Raw genomic sequence first — 20,737 nt, 5'->3', positions numbered from 1 at the left:
TTGTTGCCAGTCAAAAAAAAAAAAAAAAAAAAAAAAAAACTGAATCCTATATCAAATTGTACAGACTTCTCTCTGGCAGCCACATAAATAGTACCTGTTTATTAGGGTATTGCTCAAATTTTAATTCACAACTGGCAGATGTGTGATAGAATTCTGGACACTAGATAACACAATCCTAGGGAGAAAGATGGGCAAGAGAAGGAAAACTAACAACTACTGAGTACCTACATGTGTCAAGTACTTTATATGTCCAATTTTATTAATTTCTACATTATAGAGTTTCAGGATTAACTGTCTCCATCCCTGAGATAAGAAAACTGGCTCAAAGAGGCCAGATCACTTGGTCAAGGTTGCCCAGTTAGTAGTAAGTAGGAAGGACCAATATTTCCAGACTGCCTTGGTGGTTGTATCTGTTCTTTGGGCTTTTATTCTATACCCTTATTCTTCAGTGAGAAAGGAGAGTATAGTGAAAAATAATGGGCAAATATAGATTTGATTTCAAGTCCTGCCACTCACTAACTGTATGGTTTTGGCAAATCACTTAACACCTCTGAACCTAAGTTTTCTCATCTGTCAAATGAAAATATTAAGATCCTGTATTCTTAGGGCCAGCTCGTGGTTCACTCGGGAGAGTGCGGTGCTGATAACACCAAGGCCACGGGTTCGGATCCTATACACGATGGCTGGTTAGCTTACTGGCTGAGCAAGGTGCTGACAACACCAAGCCAAGGGTCAAGATCCCCTTACCAGTCATCTTTAAAAAAAAAAGATCCTGTATTCTTGGCAGGCAGGGTTATCATGAGGATCTGAGAAAGTATTTTACAAAGTGCTATATCATGTAATAGGTATTGCCATATTCATCATCATCATCTTTCTTGGAGTAGGATGACAGTACAATGCTTTGAGCTTCTTTGTTTTATTAAAAGATCTTTGGAATGGAATGATTAGAAGAGGACTTACAATGCTTGAGAAAAATTGTGAGGTACTTGGGAGAGTTTAGAAGCATGTGTTAAGGGATCATGCTTTGTTCTGCACATCATGCAACAGAGCATATCATACAATGACCTCTTGTAGGAAAGTGAATGGGAAAGGGTAGGATCAGAAAGTGGTAATCCAGGATTCTTACCAGATCTCTTGATCAGCAGCTCTTTTGTTGGAACCTTTACTACTCCGAGTAGATACTCTTTGCACGACTGCATACTGACTATATCACTGACTGTTTAATGAAGCAAAAAAGAAAAATTATTTGGTACTCTACTGACCAAGGGGCTTATGTTTACAGTACATCCATATAACCTTCTACTTAAACTCACAGAATCTCAGTGTTGGAAGATGCATTAGAGATTACCTTTCTCACACTCAATCAAAGCTTGAATGCCCTAAAAATCATTTATTTAATTAAACATTATATTTTGAAAAAATCTCAGGCATATAGAAAAGTTGCAAAGATATTATAATGAATTCCTATATACCCCTTCTCTAGATTCACTCATTAACATCTTGACACTTTTGCTTTACATCTCTCTACACTATCTCTACACTCTCTCTCTCTCACACACACTTTACACACATTCTTATTTTTTGCTCCACCCTTCAGAAATAAGTTGCAGAGATTATGACCCCTCACCCCTAAACAGTTCAGTATGTATCTCCTAGGAAGTGCCAGACCATTCAAATCAGAGCCTATTTTAATTCTGATTGTGACAGGTCATTTGGTGCTCACCTGACTTGGTATTTTCATGAAAGATAGCAAAAGTAACTTCTGCAAATTCTAAAAGCTCTGCCAGGAAACAGGCCTCTCCACTAGAGTGCTGAGTTACCAAGTTACATGAGAACTCAATGTGATGAGAGAACTCAGGGCAGAAGGAGCAGGCCACAGGGCGGGTTCGGCGCTGTTCTCCCTTGGGCAGGAAGGAGAGATGAGTGGTGACAGAGGCATTGACCCCGACTGTGGCACTAAATTGTAGAGCAGGTTCCTGCTCAGCCAAGGCCCTGTAAGGGAGAGGGATTGGGGAGTAAGAAGAGGTTACCATGGTAATATTAGAAATCAGCTTGATTGCCTAGAAAACATCTCCACTACCTGCATGAGCCCATCAAGAATACTTATCAACCATGTTTCCTATCTAGGCTTTTGGCAGTGCCACAATGTGCTTTCTTAGTAATCTAGGTATCATAGCATATGTGTATTGGGGTAGGGGAAAGGCAACATTCATCTGCCTATCAGAGTGACATTCTGAGGACAACCCATTGTACTGTCAATGCTCTTCAGCCAAAGACCACAGGAACCAACTGTAGTTGAACAAGTTGAGTTTACTGCTCATTGCAAAGAAGGAAAATATACACCATGGGGAACCATAATCATTCAGTAAGAAGGTATCAGAAAGAGCTTATAGCATTGGGCCTTTGTTAGCTGACTTGGAAGAGGGCTCGAATGAGCAGGGCTTTGCTTTGGATTGGTTTTCTTAATGAATCTTAAGATTTCTTTGAAGGAAAGACTAGAGTAAGGCTAAAGCTGTAACTGGTAAAGCATCAGCAGTCACTGATTTTAGCCAGGATAGGAGAATATTGGGTATTTTTGTGGTTTGCATAGTGACCTTGTTTTGGTCTTTGTGTAGATATGATTATGGAGCAGTCTTGTTTTTGTCTCACTTCAGCATGGTCACAGGCCTTGTCTGATGCTGGTGTTCTGTGAGATTGTTTATGCTCAAAGAAAAAAACCCCAAAGCCTAGGTATGAATGTCAGACCAGTTCCCAGATGTCCAGGGCTGCTTTTCTCTTTCTCAGTACAGATGTTCCATGATGTACAGATAGAATCTACCCACCTTTAATTGATACTCATCAAGAGTTCTCAAGTCTTTTGTGTGTGGGTATAGTATGAGACAAATCTACTTACCCCAAATTCCCCAAGGGGATAAAACTGACATTTAGGCAAAGAGGTCATTTATTTTTGAAGCATTTCCTGATACCTCTAAAGCAGACTTAGGGGTTCTTTCTTCTAAGATCATCACTGTAGTTATTATGTACCAGCAAAGAGTAGTAATTTGGAGTTATACAGATCTGAGTTTGAATCCTGGATCCACCATGTACTTACTCTGTGACCCTGGACAAGTTATTCAACCTTTACCAAGTCTCAGTTTCCTCTTTGCTAAAATGAGGTTAACATAAGGATACAACAAATACTGAAGACATATATATTTGGATGCTTACTGCAATTTCACTTCTAATAAAAAAGGAAAACCTTCCCCTTTTCATTATCATTAATGATCATTAATAAAAGATTGATGTCCATATAAGAGCATACTATGGAGTATATATTATTCCCAGGAAAAAAAATGAAGTGGAAATAAACTGAATGTTAACTGTGGTTACAAAAGTGAGGATAAAATACTAGGTTGTTGTGAAGATAATATAAGACAATACATACAAAGCAGAGAACCTGACTATGGACAGTGAAAGGACTCTTAATAGGGAACACTCAGAGATGGCAGTGAGTTGGCAGAAAGGCTTGGGCCCCAAGCTGGTCTGCATTCATTCATTCAGTAATTACTTGCTGAGCGTCTGCTCTGTGTGTCATGTATTGGGCTCAGAGGTGGATACAGAGTAGTGAAATAGTGACAGTTTCTTACCATCACGGAACTTACAGACTACTGGGTATGTACAAGGAAGTTTCTACTCACTCTCAGTTAAAGATCAGGTGAGTTAGAAGACGCAAGTGAATGAGAAAGAAGTGTCTACTTCATATAGACACTAAAAATGTATTTTCAGGAAGACCAATGGTAGATAAGATGAAGGCTGGTGTCTCAATGAAAGAAGGCTGATTTCAGAGCACGTGCTATCTAGATACCAGAGTGAGGATTCAAAGGAGGGGTAGGTTTAGAATACTAAGAACTCCTCTTTTCAATGAAAGGCAATGCAAAACTTATTTCTGTTTTTACTATACTCTACTGGCTAATAAAGGCAGCATTAATTACCTCTGCAAGTGGAAGTAATCATATAAATCCATACATTTGTGTAGTAGTTTATAATTTATAAGATGACTTCATATTTGTTACTTTTTGAACTGATCCTTACAAAATCAAGGGCAGGTATTTAAAATTTTTCAGATGAAGAAACTGAAGCTGAGAGAGCTGTAAAGAAACCAGCACAAGACCATGCACAGCTAGTAGGAGATGGAGGTGGAACTGGAAGCCACAGTGTCTGATTTCTAGTGCAGTTCTGTTTCCATTATTAAAAAAACATGTTTTTTTCCCCTTAACCTTCCACAACAGTGTAGTGTTAAAACTAGCCAAGCTTCCTGCCCTTCCCTCTTGAAATTGCAACACAGACCAAATGGGGGACGTGGAATAAACTGCCTGCCATTCAATCTTACGTTTCCGTGAATCCTCACAGAGAGGAACTATGAAGTTTCTTATCTATTACTCAGTCTCTCTGAGATCTACTGAGTATCTACGTTCTGAGTCCTATTCTGCAAACTAAATGCTAGTTAATTTAATGCCATAATAAAGAATTCTGATCTTGGTTGGGTCTGACACAGAACAGGTACTCCATACATTTAAGTGTCAGGCCTCCAGGCCTTTGTACATGTTCTTCTCTTTGACCAGAATAATTTTCACCCCTCTTGGGCATCTTGATAACTACTATTCCTCCTTCAAGACTCAGATTAGGATATTTTGAAGGGCCTTGAATGCCAAGCTAAGGAAGTTGAGCCTTATCCTGTGGAGTAATGATTCCTAAAGAAGAGTGGGGAGATATGAAGGAGGCAGTTGCAGATGATGGTGCTGCTGCCGCCCCCACGTGGTAACCCCACTGCTGCCAAGGACACTGCAGAGGTGAGAGGCAGATGAAGAAGCAATGGAGGCTTTTGCAGCCACAGGCACTATTGCCACCCCCACAAGATAACCCTGCTGCTGCCGCGGACACCACAGATGCGAGGGAGGCAGTTGCAGACACAGGCACTGTTGCCACCCCCAAGAGGGAACACTGCTGCTGCCAAGGAGATGCCACAGATATGAGGGAGTCTGCTGCAGCCATTGGCACTGCTGCCACCCCCACAAGGTAACCCTGCTGCCACCAAGGACACCGCAGACTCAAGGGAAGCAGTTGCAACCACCAGTGCTGCTGCCACTCCCACAAAGTAACCTCTCTGCCTCCAAGGACACCACAGATGTGAGGGAGACAGTTGCAACCACCAGGGCTGCTGCCATTCCCACAAGGGAACCCTGCTGCTATCAAGGACATCTCAGATGCCAGAGAGGCAGTTGTAACTGCTGACACTGCTGTTGCTGCTGCAAGGTAACCCTGTCACCAACCACTGTGGACACCACAGCTGCATGGGCTGCAGCTGCAGACACCATAGCCAAGCAGGCAGCTGCTGCAACTGCCACTGCTGCAGTTGCTGCCACCACTGGCACTGCCACACAGCCACCATCATTATGTGAGCAGTCCGCCACCTGTGGAGCCTCTGCTGCCATATGGCAGTCCTCCAAAGCAACCACCACAGCCACTGCCACCACAAGGGCAGTCTGCTAACACAGTAGCAACCGCAGCAGCCAGCAGCCACTGCTGCTGTGCAGGCAGAAGGCTGAACACTCAACTGCACTGACACGAAGAGGGTCACCAGCACAGTCCAAGGAAGGAGAGTAATAGAAGAAGCAACTACTCTACCAGATGACCAAACATCAATGTGGAGATACTAGAAATATGAAAACAGCAAGAAAATGAGTCTACCAAAGGAATACAGCAACTCTCAAGTATCAGACCCCATAGAAGAGGAAACCCTTGAAATTACCGAAAAAGAATTCTGAGTAAAAATCTTAAGGAAACCTGGTGAGATACAAGAATATGCAGTTAGTTGATACAATGAACTGAGCAAAATTATCTGGGATATGAAGGAGGAAATTGACAAAGACAGTAATACTTTAAAAAAGAATGTAGCAGAACTCACGGAACTGAAGGAATCATCCAGTGAAATAAAAACACAACTGACAGCTTAAGCAACAGGCTACAGCAAGCAGAAGAATTTCTGATCTTGAAGACAGTCTCTTTGAAATAATTTGGGTGGACAAAAAAAGTAAAAATGAATTTTAAAAAAAGAAGAAAATCTAAGAGAGATAGTAGACAACCTTAAGCACACAAACATCTGAATCATGGGTGTTCCTGAAGGGGAGGAGAAAGAAAAGGCATTGAGAACATACTCAACAAAATAATAGCAAAAAACTTCCAAAGTATAGGGAGTGAAATGGACCTTCAGATTCAGGAGGCTCAAAGAACCCCAAACAGATTCAATCCAAAAAGGTTCTCTCCGAGACACATTTTAGTCAAACAGGCAAAACTCAATGACAAAGAGAGAATCCTAAGAACAATAAGAGAAAAGTGTTAAGTCACCTAAAAGGGAGTCCCCATCAGATGAACAGTAGACTTCTCAACAGAAACTCTAAACACCAGAAGAGAATGGGATGATATATTCAAAATACTAAAAGAAAAAAATTGCTAGCCAAGAATACTATACCCTGCAAGGCTATCCTTCAGAAATGAAGGAGAAATAGTGTACTTCCCAGACAAACAAAAACTATAGGAATTCACCACCACAGAACCAACCCCAAAAGAAACCCTCAAGGGAGTCCTGCACCTGAAATCCAAAAAACAATAATTACTACCATGGATACACAAAAAAGAACAAAACCAAGTAGTAGAAAAAAAAATGCAAATGAGAAAGAGTAAAAAATTGTATCTTACCACAAGAAAAAACCAACAAAAACCAAAGACAAACAATAAAAGGGAAAGAAGGAAACAAAAGATATTTAAAACATCCAAAGGAAAGTAGATAAAACACCAGGAGTAAGAAAACACCTTTCAGTAACAATCCTAAATGTAAATGGATTAAATTCTCCACTCAAAAGACACAGACTGGCTGATTGGATTAAGAAGCTAGACCCAATTATATGCTGTCTACAAGAGACTCACCTTACATGTAAAGACACACACTAAGAGTGAAGCGAAAGAAAAAGATATACCACACATATGGAAATAAAAAATGAGCAGGAGTTGCTATACTTATAACGGATAGACTTTAAACCAAAAACTACTAAAAGAGAAAAAGAAGGTCACTATATAATGATAAAGGGATCTATCCAGCAAGAAGATATATCATAAATATATGTGCACCCAACACTGGAGCACTCAGATATATAAAGCAAACACTATTAGACTTATAGAAATAGACCTAAATATGATAACAGTTGGGGACCTGAACACCCCTTTCTCAACAACGGACAGATCATCTAGGCAACAAATCAACAGAGAAAGACAGGATTTAAACCACACATTAGACCAACTGGACCTGGCAGTTAACTACAAAACATTTCACACAACCACCACAGAATATACATTCTTCTCATCAACACATGGAACATTCTCCAGGATAGACCACATGTTAGTTCACAAATCAAGTCTTAACAAATTTTAAAAAACTGAAACTATTTTAAATATCTTTTCAGGCCACAGTGGATTAAAATTAGATATCAATAACAAGCAAAACTCTGGAAACTATACAAACACATGGAAATTAAACAACATGCTCCTGAACAACCTACAGGTCCAAGAAGATATTAAATAAGAAATCAAAAAATTTCTTCAAACTAATGAAAATAAAGACACATCATACTAAAACCTGTGGGATACAGCAAAAGCAGTAATAAGAGGGAAGTTTATTGCAATAAATGCTTACATCGAAAGAATAGAATGATATCAAATAAACAACCTAACACTATACTCAAAGAACTAGAAAAACAAGAACAATCCAATCCCAAAATTAGTAGATGGAAAGAAATAATAAAGATCATAGCAGAACTAAACGAAATAGAGACCCCCAAAACTGTACAAAAGATCAATGAAACAAAAAGTTGGTTTTTTGAGAAGATAAGCAAAACAGACAAACCATTAGCAAAGCTAATAAAAAAAAAGAAGAGAGAAAACCCAAATAACAAAAATTAGAAATGATAAAGAAGACATTACAACTGCTACCACAGAAATACAAAGAATCATTATAGACTATTATAAACAGCTGTACACCAACAAATCTGAAACCCTGGAAGAAATGGATAAATTTTTGGACATATACAAACTACCAAGACTGAACCAAGAATACATAGAAAACCTGAACAGACCATTAACAATCAATGAAATTAAAGCAGCAGTCAACAGTCTCCCAACAACAAAAAAAAGCCCAGGACCGAATGGCTTTATTGCTGAATTCTTCCAAACCTTTAGAGAGGAATTAACAATTGTCTTCAAACTATTCCAAAAAATGGAAACAGAGGCCATTCTCCCAAATTCATTCTGTGAGGCCAGCACCACCCTGATACCAAAATCGACAATGATACAACAACAAAAAAGAAAACTATAGGCCAATATCTTTGATGAACACAGACATGAAAATCCTCAATAAGATATTAGTAAATAGAATACAGCAACATATCAAAAAAATTATACACCAAAATTAAGTGGGATTCATCCCAGAGATGTGAGAATGGTTCAACATATGCAAGTCAATAAACGTGATATACCACATCAACAAAATCAAGGACAAAAACCATATGATTATCACAGTACATGCAGAAAGAGCATTTGACAAAATTCAACATCCCTTCATAATAAAGACTCTCAGCAAACTAGGTATAGAAAGTATCTCAACACAGTATAAGCCATATATGACAAACTCACTGCCAACATCACCCTGAATGAGGAAAAGCTAAAAGCTTTTCCCTTAACAACGGGGACAAGACAAGGATGCCCACTCTTACCACTCCCATTTAACATAGTATTAGAAGTACTAGCCAGAGCAAGAGAAAGAAATAAAGGGCAACCACACTGGAAAAGATGCAGTCAAATTGTCCCTGTTTGCAGATGACATGATAATATATAAAGAAAAGCCTAAAGACTCTACCAGAAAACTTTTAGAGCCGATAAATTATTTCAGTGAGGTTGCAGAATACGAAATCAACATGCAAAAATCAGCAGTGCTTTGATACTCCAACAACTACCTAGCAGAAAAAAGAAATCAAGAAAACTAGACCATTTACAATAGTCATCAAAAAAAAAAAATTACTAAGTATAAATTTAACCTAGGACATGAAAGATCTCTATGAGAACTGCAAATCACTGTTGAAAGAAATTAAAGAGGACACAGAAAGATGGAAAGATAATCCATGCTCTAGGATTGGAAGAATTAACATTGTGAAAATGTCTATACCACCTAAGGCAATCTACAGATTCAATGCAATCCCCATCAAAATAGCAATGACATTCTTCACAGAAACAGAAAACATTGATATGAAACAACAAAAGACCTCAAATAGCCAAATCAATCCTGAGCAAAAAAAATAAAGCCAGAGTCATAATACTACCTGACTTCAAATTATACTACAAAGCCACAGCAACCAAAACAACATGGTACTGGCATAAAAACAGATACTCAGACCAATGGAACCAAATAGAGAACCCAGAAATTAACCCACATACTTACAGCCAACTGATCTTTGACAAAGGCACCAAGAATGTTCATTGGGGAAAAGACAGCCTCTTCAATAATAGATGGTGCTGGGAAAACCGGACATCCATATGTGGAAAAATAAAAACTAGACTCGTACCTGTCACCATATACCAAAATCAACTAAAATGGATTAAAGACTTAAATATAAGACCTGAAACTATAAAACTCCTAAAAGAAAACACTGGGAAAACACTTTAGGAAGTAGGACTGGGCAAAGACTTTCTGAATATGACCCCAAAGGCACAGGCAGCAAAAGGGAAAATAAACAAAGGGGATTAGATCAAACTGAAAAGCTTCTGCACAACGAAAGAAACAACTAACAGAGAGAAAAGATTAGATTTACAGAGAAAAGTAGATTTACAGAGTGGAAGAGAATACTTGCAAACTATGCTTCTGACAAAGGATTAATATCCAGAATATACAAGGAACTCGAATAACAGTAAAACAAATCAAAGCAAAACAAAATCCAATTACAAAATGGGCAAAGGAGTTGAACAAGTATTTCTCAAAGGAAGATATACAAATGGCCAACAGACACATGAAAAAAATGTTCAACATCATTCAGCATTAGGGAAATGTGAATCAAAACCACAATGAGACATTATCTCATCCCAGTTACACCAGCCATTACCAAAAAGACAGAGAATAACACGCTGTTGAGGATGCAGAGAAAGGGGTAGGACTGTAAATTAGTTTACCCATTATGGAAAACAGTATGGAGGCTCCTCAAACAACTACAGATAGAAGTACCATAGGATCCAGCAATCCTACTGCTGGGTATATACCCAAAGGAATGGAAATCATCATGTTGAAGGGACACTGGCACTCTCATGTTTATCGTAGTTCTATTTACAACAGCCAAGATTTGGAACCAACTTAAATGTCCATCAACAGACGACTGGATAAGGAAAGTGTGGTTTATTTACACAATGGAATACTACTCTACCATAAGAAAGAATGAAATTCTGCCATTTGCAGCAACAGTGATGAACTTAGAGAAAATTATGTTAAGTGAAATAAGCCAGGCACAAAAAGAAAATTACCTCATGTCCTCACTGACAAGTGGGAGCTAAAAACAAACAAACAAACAAACAGAAAAACCTAAAAAAAGAAAAAAAGAAAGCCACAACAATCAAAATAATATGTTGAACTTTCAAAAGGAGAGAATAGAACTGAGGTTATCAGAGCTGGGAAGGTCAGGGGAAAGGGGAGTAGGAAGGAAGTGTTAAAGGGCCACGAAAAACGATTACATTGTATAATGTTGAACATACTAATTGTCCTGATTTGAGCATCCCATATTGTACACAGTTAATATTCAACTCTGTACCCCACAGATATGTACAATCAACTATGATTCAATTAAAAAAAAAAAAAGAGCGTGTACAGCAAAGGAGGTTCATAGGATAAACAGGGCACAGGAAGAAAATATTAAAACTTCTATATTTGTCATCTCTTATATTAAAATTTTTCCATTCAGTGGCATATTTTATAATGTATTTAATATATTAGTACATAATAACATATGAAGTTAATTTATATATGAATAAGTATACACATATTTGGAAGGTATGCTAAAAATTTTTTTATGAATAGGAATGCATAATGAAAATTAGGAGAGAACTGCTACGGGCATTGGGAAACTATCAATAGTTTTAATGGGAGGAAATGACATTATTATTATTTTTTTTTCCTTTTTGTCTTTTTTACTGACTGGTAATGGGATCGCAACCCTCGGTGTTGTGCCCGCACCACGCTCAGCCAGTGAGCGGGAACCAGTCTCCACATGGGATCCGAACCCTCGGCGGGAGCGCCGCCGCGCTCCCAAGCGGCGCACTCTCCAGTGCGCCACCGGGCCGGCCCGGAAATGACATTATTAAAAAACTGCCCTGATATCACTTTTACTAACACTAAGATGTTCTCAAGAAGTTATCGAAAAAGTCTATTTGGAGAATTTGGTGAGGAACCATATTAAGTAGACTGTACATTTTATCACGCTAAGTCAGATTTCACACGGCCAGTAATTCAATTACTTATTTAGAGACCATAAAGTTAAAGGCAAACAATCTCACTCTCAGTTATAACAAGGGAAAAGTTAAGGAGTCTGTTTCTTTCTTGAACTCATGTCCAAAGTAAGCCAGTCTTAAGCAGGAGCCTGACCTAGTTCTCCTTCTTACTGGGCATCTCTTATGTGCTAAAACTATGTATGCTATGTGATGAGAGCACAGAGAGGAATTCAGGCAGTATCTCTGATTTGAGGAATCACAGCCTTGTGGTGGAAAATGCAGTATGCCAATAATTGAAGCAGAATAATATGTGTTACAATCAAGGTGCTACAGACAAAGGAAAAAGCACCAACTTTGCCTACATACAGGAAGAGATAAAGGAAGGCTGCGAAGTCCTGAAGGAAAATAAGAGTTTGTTAAGTACCCAAAAAGAGGAAGAACATTCAAGACAGAAAGAAGTATGAACAAAGATCTGAGGAGGTAAAGGAGAGGGCCATGATTTTTTTCCTACAGAAACAGTGTTGCCAGCAGAGAAAACAGTAAGACAGAGGCCCTTAGCCAGAAATGTGCTTGGAGTGTTCAGAAGCAACAAGAAGGCTGGTGAGTTGCTGCAGTGGAGTAAGCAGAGGGGAAAATAGCAAGAGGAGAAGATGTCGTAAAGATAACAGGGGGTGAGAGCATGTGGTGTCTTATAGCCTTTTTAAGGACTCTGGCTTTTACCTTGAAGGAGATGGAAAGTCACTGGTGAGTTTTAAGTACATACATGGCAAGATCTCACTTAAAATTTCATAAGATCATTGGCTACTATGTTGAGAACAGACTGAAGGGGAACAAGCTGGAAAAAGAGGAGGTAGTACTAGGAGACAAATGCATGAACATGAGATTATAGAGGAGCTGCAGTGATTGGATATGGTTTAGGGGTGTAAGATATGACCATGGTATTAAGTGGTTAAGAAAGAGGATAAAATTGTGGACAGGGCGGTCAAGGAAGTAAGTTGCTAATAACAGTTAAAATAGCAACGTTTGCAAGTGATTTACTCACTTATATTCTGAAATTCTTTCTTAATAGAAAAAGAAGAGTTGTGGTTAGTGAACTAGAAATTGTACATAAAAAGTTTTGCATAAATAAGCATCATATTGTGTGAAGTACAGTGGAAAAAGGTTTGAGAATTGCTTTTCTAAGGTGGACTTACTTGGCTGCTGCTTGCAAACCACAGGCTCTGATAATCTGGACTGAGATAGAGACAGCTCGGGCAGCAAGAACTCCCTCTGCTGTTCTTGGACAACGCCTGTACTTTAGGCCCACGTCCAGTAAACCTGAAGAATGAGAACAAAAGGAAGAATGATGAAAAGGCTGGTTGAAGAATCTCTGTTCTACCAAACCACAATGTCCTGGTCAGAAAGGAAGAAGACAAACTACTACAGTCATAATGAACAATAAGGGGCCTTAGCAGTGAAAGAATCTGTCCTTGGTCAGAATCACATTAATTACTGTATTTTAGAGTTAATAAAGGCATGCCAGGTTATTATTTCACTTCACATCCAAGAAACTATGGCTTAGAGACTCAAGTGCTTGCCAATATCACACAACTATCAAAGGAAGAACTTAATTCCAGATTTTTTTAAACCCCCAGCTGTGTTCACAGAACTGAGACGGACTCGAGATTTTCTTCTTTTCTAAACTTTTAAAAGATTCTCACACTTAACATACTCCTATTACCCTCCTACCATCACCACATAAACTGCCCTTCGCTTACCACCTTTTTATTAAAATTCCACCATCCTACCGTCACCTACCAGGGAAGGCTTTAAGGAAGAACAGAACAAGCTGATCAGTGAGTGTCAGGAGAAACAACTCAGTCTTAATTATGGCAAGATAAAACCTTTTGTTTTGGCAGATACTTTTTAGCAAGTATGCACAGCAACTTGATTTAGGAGGTTTATCCTGGTTATCTGATGACAAGCTTGGAGGGTAGGTCATCCTGCTGGAACCATCAGGATGTAATACCATTCAAAACTCCAAATTCTAATTAATCCCTTGCAAATCTAAATCCTAACTTCCTTCTCCCTTACAGTGAATTCCCAGTTCAAGCTAACCACATTCCATCAACCCCACATCTGTTCATGTTGCCTTGGAATCATAATTCTAAGTGCACATATTTAGTACTTAGAATTTATGCCATGAGGACTTATTAAATATTTGCAACTTTTATAGAGTCCGTGGACCTATGAATTTTCTAGAATTGTATGCAAAATTTGCAGTGTATATTCTACACTCATTTCTGTAAGAGAGGTGCCTCATAATTTTCATCAGATCCTCAAAAGGGTAAGTACATCAAAATGTGAAGAATTGCTAATTTAGAGAGAAAAGGGATATTCTGGTATATTGATTTCGAAAGAGAAAGACAAACTAGTCTTTAATTACTTGATGACTGGTTCCTCAATTCTTTCCTGTTCTCAATCCTGGGAGTTAAAGGGAGATTAAAGGTCTGTATTCCCATATCTTCACGGTGCTGCATGGTTACCATGGCACAGATCCTTGATAACGGCAAGGTTCCTTTGGCGACCATCTGGTCTCTCACATTAGGATAATAGTATCTGTAAACCACAAAAGCAGGACCTGTCAGTTGTAAGAATTAGGTAGATGAATGATTCAGTCTGCCTGAGGGATCAGCTTTTAGTAGTTATCTTTGGAGCTGATTGTTTTATACTGATGGTATACAGCTGCGTTTGTGACTGGCTGGATTTACTATGCATTACATGCAGGAGGAACCCCATAAGTTATATTGTGAGTTCAGGACAAAACCCAGCTTCCCACAGGCTTTCTGTTTGAGGTAACCGCATATGCCTTGGACCTCCGGGAGTAGCCACTTCTGAAAGCTTCCATCCTGCAGCAGCAAAATGGTTTTAAGTAGAGCAGTCCCAATCTCTTCTATAGCTCACCCTTGTCTTCAGGCCTAGGCCCTTCTAGTTTGGAGGGGTAATGAGGATCTGTCAGTACCTAGTCTATATCCTTCTCATGTCAAAACAATCCATTCTTAGATCACAAAGTTGTAAATCAAACCTAGGTGGTTTTAAAAATATGTTTTGCACTTGATTTTCACCTGATCGTATTTACAAAAAACTTCTGACACATGCATGGTACTCTTTTTCTAGTTCTGTTCCTGGTGCTGTTTCCTCTCCTTTCATATTTATACTCTCTTAGTCATTTTAGTTGGTTTCTTGGGGATATGGATGCCAGGGGGAAGACTGAACATCTGTATTCATGCCAGTATTTAGCCTGGAAATTTACTACCAATGTCTGTAACATTGAGTGGATTTATATTTTACAAAGGCTACTCTTCTGGTGGTGGGAAGAACAGATTACATGAAATAAGTTTAGAAGTGGGGAGACCACTTAGGAGGCTATAACAGTAATTTAGGCATGATATGATAAGGGCATGAACTAAATAAGGTAGTTTAAGAAAAGCACAAAAATGGTGATAGGACTTCATTTTCAATGTAAGTAGCAGTTAAAAGTATGAGACACAATTGCTCCCAAGATCCTAATAATTTAGCAAGAATTCAGTAAAAACCAGACAAGAGTCAATGTCAAATCCAAATAATGTGAAACAGGGCAAAGGGGCTGCTTAGCTTTCTTACAAAAATTTAACCTAGGCTGGTTAAGGATAGGATGCTTTATGATTGTGCACTTTCTTCCTGGGCACAGGATTGGGTTCTTCATACTGTACCTGCACCAGATTTCAAACTGGACCCCACCTCCAGGCACAAGTCCTTGTGCAGAAAAGACACTTAGTAGGAGCCGTTGCACTGGAACTTCAGTTGGCAACAGGAGAGAGTGATGGTGCTCACTATTAAAGATGGGATCTGGAACACAGAGTGTGGTTGCAGTTCTGAAGGGTTTCAGAGTGATTCCTATGGAAAAGAAAAGCAAATCAGAATAACTCAGCATATCACTTAAGTGTTTTATATGTGATAGGACAGTACTTTAATATACAGTATTCTGTTTTATTCTTACAATATTCCTGTAAGGAAAACAAAGCAGGTATTATTACTCCTACTTTATAGATGAGTGTAATGGACACCTTGAGGTCACAGTTAACCCAAAGGTCTTAGAACTAGTAGGTCACATACCTGGAACCAGAACCTATATCTTTTCAGTACCAAGGTCCAGTTCCCTAAGATCCCATGATAGTACAGTAGAGATTCCTTTGCTGGTGGACAATGTATGAGGGTTCCCATTTCACCATATTGTCACCAACACTTGTTAGTCCTTTTTATCAGCACCACACTCTCCAGAGTGAGCCATGGGCTGGCCCCACTGTTAGTCCTTTTTTAAAAAAAAATTATAGCCATCTCAGTGGGTGTGAAGTAGTATCTCATGGTGGTTTTAACTTGTATTTCTCAAATGACTAATGATGCTCAGTACCTTTCCATATGCTTATTACCATTTATATATCTTTGGAGAAATGTCTACTCAGATCCTTTGCCCATTTTTAATTAGTTTTTTATTATGATTTGTAAGAGTTCTTTATATATTTTGTATACAAGTCCCTTGTTTGAACCCCTTATTTATAATGGCAGCACTTTGGCAGTCATTCTTGGACTTGTGCAGAATGGCAAAAAATTGAGTTGCCCAATCTGCTTGCTTCCAGCTTAGATTGAACAAGGTGAGGCCCTCTTATTTCAGCTCTCAGAGATGATCAGAAGATGGAGATGGTAGGGAGAAGTGCAGCGTAGTGCAGGAAACTCCTGTTCTGGGTCCAGTTGGACAGGGTTTGAATCCTGACCTTGGCACTTATTAGTGAGGTGGTCCCAGACAAGTCAGTTAATGCTTCCAAACCTTGTTTTCTCTTTTGTAAAATAAAGAAAATAGAATCTACCAGGATAAGTTGTTTGTAGGATTTAAGATTATGATCCATGTGAGCAATGTACATTTATGTGTACGTATTTTTCTTAGAAGCAGTGGTTCAGTAGTCTCTAATTAAGTGTTCACAGAGACTTTAGGAATATAACTCTTGAACATAACTACCACAAATAATGAGAATCAAGTGTATGTGTACAGATGAGATGAGTCAGTAAGCTTGTAAATGATATGAGACAAAATGTAAATTAGTAGGTCTAGGTAAAGGGTATACAGAAGTTCCTTGCACTATTTTTACAACTTTTTCATAAATTTGAAATCATATCAAAATTAAATGTTACAAAAAGCAGTTTATACAAAGAAAAACAAAAACTTAGTCTATCTCCTATTTTACTGCCCAGTTAAGACTAGAAACATTCAACAATACAAAATTCAATCAGGAAAAAAAAATATATTCCTAAGTGTATTCAATAAAGAATCATATAAGAATGAGATGGCCTAATCTCCCAAACCTACCATTTTCAAGGAACTCAGGTCCTTTTAGAACACTGGATTGTGAGTCTTGAACTGGAAAGTAGTACTGGACATAACAATCTGCTTCTCCCCAGACTGTTGCCTGAAGAGGGGTTAGCCCTTTAACCATTTCTATGTGGAACTCAAAGTGGTGCTCCATCAATGCATTTACTTGGTCCTCTGCCTATTAAATGAAACAGAAACACTGGTGTGCTTTAAGGAGTAACTTGCTTAGAATATCCCTGCTTCTCTACGAAATCTAAGCACAGATGAAGAAATAAATGTAATTAGCTAATACTAAAACAGATACTTAATTTTCATTGTGTATAACTCTCACAACTGGTTACTGTAATCAGACCAAGCAGGATTTACTCTAGACCATGAGACTGTGTTAATATAAGGAAATGCACAAATATAATTCAGTGCATTAATGGAACAAAGGGAAAAAACCTCCATGACTATGTCAATAAATGCTAAAAAGGCATTTGATAAAATTCAACATTTGTTCCTAATAAAAGCTCTTAGTACACTAAAAACAGAAGGTTAGTTACATAATTGGAAAAAGAATACATATTAGAATCAAATAGGTATTAACTTATGATGACTTTTGCTAAAGATGTTGAGGATAATATCAGGACTGTAAAATAATGGGTAAGGACTACTTGGGCAGGTAGTGAATACACTGTTATAAATGTACTGCTACTAATAACAATTAATTAATATTCACTGAGTATTTACTGTGAGCCAGGTACTGTATCAACCACTTCACTTGTATTAGCTAATTTAACATGCATAGCTAAGAACAGTGGAATCAAGGTTTAGAATCGGGTAGTCTGATGCCAGAGCCAGTCTTCCTTACATCTATTCTATACAGCTTCAGTAGGCATCTGACAACTGATTATCAGGAATATTCAAAGGTGGAATTCAGCATTTAGGTAAGAGTGAGACTGTATAATTCTACATGTTTTAACATTCTAATTACTAATCCAATAAATCTGGAACAAAGATTGCATTAGGTCTTAACTTTGAAATCTAAAAACATATTTTAGGAATATCTGCTCAAAAACTTTCTTTAGGGAAATAGAAAACTTGCAATTTGATTCTTTGGAGCAAAAGATTGGGAGAAAAACCTCTCAGATTCATAGCTGTTTAATTTCGCCATACGGTGTTACAGCAATTTAATAATTCAGTTGTAAAGATGGTGAACAGGATGAGAGACATCAGTATAGGAGGAAAAACAATTGTATTTGTAGTTATTTAACCTCACAGACAAACGTTTCAAGGACTTCCTCTGTGCTTATAGTGAGAAACATTTTCTAGCTTATAGTATAGAGTTTAAGAAAATCTGAGTCTACACTGTGAAGTGATGGCCATATATCTCTTAAATAAACTTAGCAATATTAAAGGTGATTTTTCTTTCTGTGTGCTTTTATGCAATTTTCCATTATAACATACTTAAATGGTGTGGAGACTGAGATTTGGCTCCATTTGTAAAGACAACAAATTTAATATACAGTAAGACATGATACAGTGGAATGAAGACTGGATTTAGAATCAGAAGACTTATGTCTGAACCCCAATTCTCCCATTCTTATTTATGTGACCCTGGACGAGTAACCAACCCCTTCAATTCTCTGTTTCATTACCTATAAAAGAGAACCACAATGACCCACTTCATGCAGTTGTTAGAGAAATAAACATGACAAAGTATGTCAATGTGCTTTCTCAATTGTAGTGCTCTGTACAAAAAAGTTACTTTTAGGTTGCTAATAGAAAAGCAAAGCACTTCACTATAATTTTCCAACATGGACTTAGCCAACAGAGTAAGATTTTGCTGGCTTACATTTGGGATCACTCCCCATCCCCAATTTTTAAAAGGCAATTAAGTTCGTAAATTAGAGGATTAAAATCTGGTTGTCCAATTAGATTTTCTTTATAAATTCAGGGAGGTCAGAGGGACACAGAGATCCATTTAAACCATAACAGAAAAATCCAATGATTCTTTTGATTTATAGCAAGCACTAGTGTGCAAGTTATTTCTTTTGTTGAGCCTTTCATTACTGAAATAAGGATTTTTATTTTTTTGGTGGCTGGCTAGTACTGGGATCTGAACTCCTGACCTTGGTATTATGACACCAAGCTCTAACCAGCCAACCCTGAAATAAGGATTTGGGGCAATGGTTTCACTAAAATATGCAAGAGAAAATGAGATTATGGTTTTCTGTGAACTACAGTGTTTAGTCACTACCATAGCAACAGATGCTACAGATGGCTGGTCCAGGAAATGGGCTGGCCTAGGGCTGAAGGCAGGGAGTGTTCTTTCTTCATTCTTTAATCTTTGTAGTGCCATTATTTGATATGAAGAACCCATAGCTAAAAAGACACGAAGACTCCCATTTTGGTGGCCCGAGAACACATCAATCACAGGCATGTAGCTGTCGACAGCAACAACTGGGTACTGGGCATCAAGCAGCAGGCGAGAAATCTTGGGATCTCTAGAGGGGCAGAAATTGTGAATGAGCAAATAACCATGATCAATCATGTCACAGAGTTGCTTCATTTCTTACTCGGCTTATTTTCTCAGTTTGTTAAAAATGGATCTACAACTAATAGTGGTTTTCAAAAATGTGTGATTCTGTCAGTAACCAATCAAATAAAAACTACCAGGCAGATAAGTTCAAATGTAGCAATTTGAGGGTTGGGATGTGTCTGATGTATCTCTGCATCATCATGGCCCCAAGCCCAGTGTCTGTGATCTGAGAAGTATCTCAGTGGAGCCTTGCTGAACTGCATTATTTTATAGGGAGGTAGTATGGTCAGCTAGGAAGAGTGTAGACTTTGAAGTCTGGCAGATAAGATTTGGATAATATTACCAATAATATCTGCCATGTACTGAGTGCTTACTGTGTGATAGGTACTTTATAGTGTTTCTAATCCTTCTAACATTGTAAAGGTTAATATTATCCACTATTAACAGAAATGAGAAAAGGTAAATTAAGGATACACGACTAGGAGGAGGTTGAGCTGGGATTCAAGCTTTGATCCATGATTCATTATACCATGCTAAATCTTAGCTCTGCCATTTACTTGCTGTGTGACTTAAGCAATCAATTTAACATTTCTAAGTCTGTTTCCTCATTTGTAAAATACAGGTAATAAAAATTCTATCACAGGGCTGTTAGGACTAAACTGAGATAACAAATACAAAATACCAAGTATGGTGCTGGGTACATGGTATAAGCACTATACCAACTTTAATGCTTGGTACATGGTAACTGCTCAGTAGTTGGTAGCTACTACTGTTTTATGCTCCCTCAGCAAAGAATGGGATCTAATGAAATGAGAAGGGAAGCGGAACACTAGACCAGACTAATATCACAACTTAAAAAAAGGGGGAAAGCTAAAGCCTACAGTGGACAGTGGCATCCATTATTCCAGCAGTACTCCTCAGCCTGGCCATCCTTTCCAATGTTACTATGATAAAGACTTAGCTATTCACACAATGCATACCTATGAATTTTTTCACTGACCCTCACAATTGCTCCACATGAGAGATAGGGGATCTATTATCATCCTCATTTTACAGATGAGGAAAAGAAAGCCAAAGAAGTTATGTGACTTCTTCAAGTCAAAGGACAAATTTCCTCATTACTGAAATGGGGACAGTGGTAATACTTCATGGGGTTATAGGAAGGCTCAAATGAGATAATGTCCACAAAAGAGCTCTTTGTAAAATGTAAAACACAACATTTAAAACACAGAGCTATGGGGGTATGTGAACTGTCTGTACTTTCTCCTCAATTTTTC

The 20,737-nt window shown here is 38.2% G+C and overlaps 1 protein-coding gene across 3 annotated transcripts in view; it reads right to left on the bottom strand.

Moving 5' to 3' along the window:
- Positions 1–20,737, bottom strand: part of C2CD3 (C2 calcium-dependent domain containing 3) — a 98,263-nt gene that overhangs the window by 54,696 nt on the left and 22,830 nt on the right. For all 3 annotated transcript variants that reach the window (XM_008588671.1, XM_008588672.1, XM_008588673.1), the window contains exons 10-16: positions 19,179–19,425; positions 16,934–17,114; positions 15,285–15,468; positions 13,979–14,151; positions 12,747–12,870; positions 1,724–1,992; positions 1,127–1,216 (exon numbers count right to left, since the gene is read on the bottom strand). In XM_008588671.1, the coding sequence (XP_008586893.1) occupies positions 1,127–1,216; positions 1,724–1,992; positions 12,747–12,870; positions 13,979–14,151; positions 15,285–15,468; positions 16,934–17,114; positions 19,179–19,425 (1,268 nt within the window). The remainder of the gene's footprint in view (positions 1–1,126; positions 1,217–1,723; positions 1,993–12,746; positions 12,871–13,978; positions 14,152–15,284; positions 15,469–16,933; positions 17,115–19,178; positions 19,426–20,737) is intronic.

Source organism: Galeopterus variegatus, unplaced genomic scaffold (assembly GCF_000696425.1).
Source record: "Galeopterus variegatus unplaced genomic scaffold, G_variegatus-3.0.2 Scaffold4951, whole genome shotgun sequence".
Lineage (NCBI taxonomy): Eukaryota > Metazoa > Chordata > Mammalia > Dermoptera > Cynocephalidae > Galeopterus > Galeopterus variegatus.
Note: the sequence above shows the minus strand (reverse complement) of the source record. Positions and strands in the feature narration are given on the sequence as shown.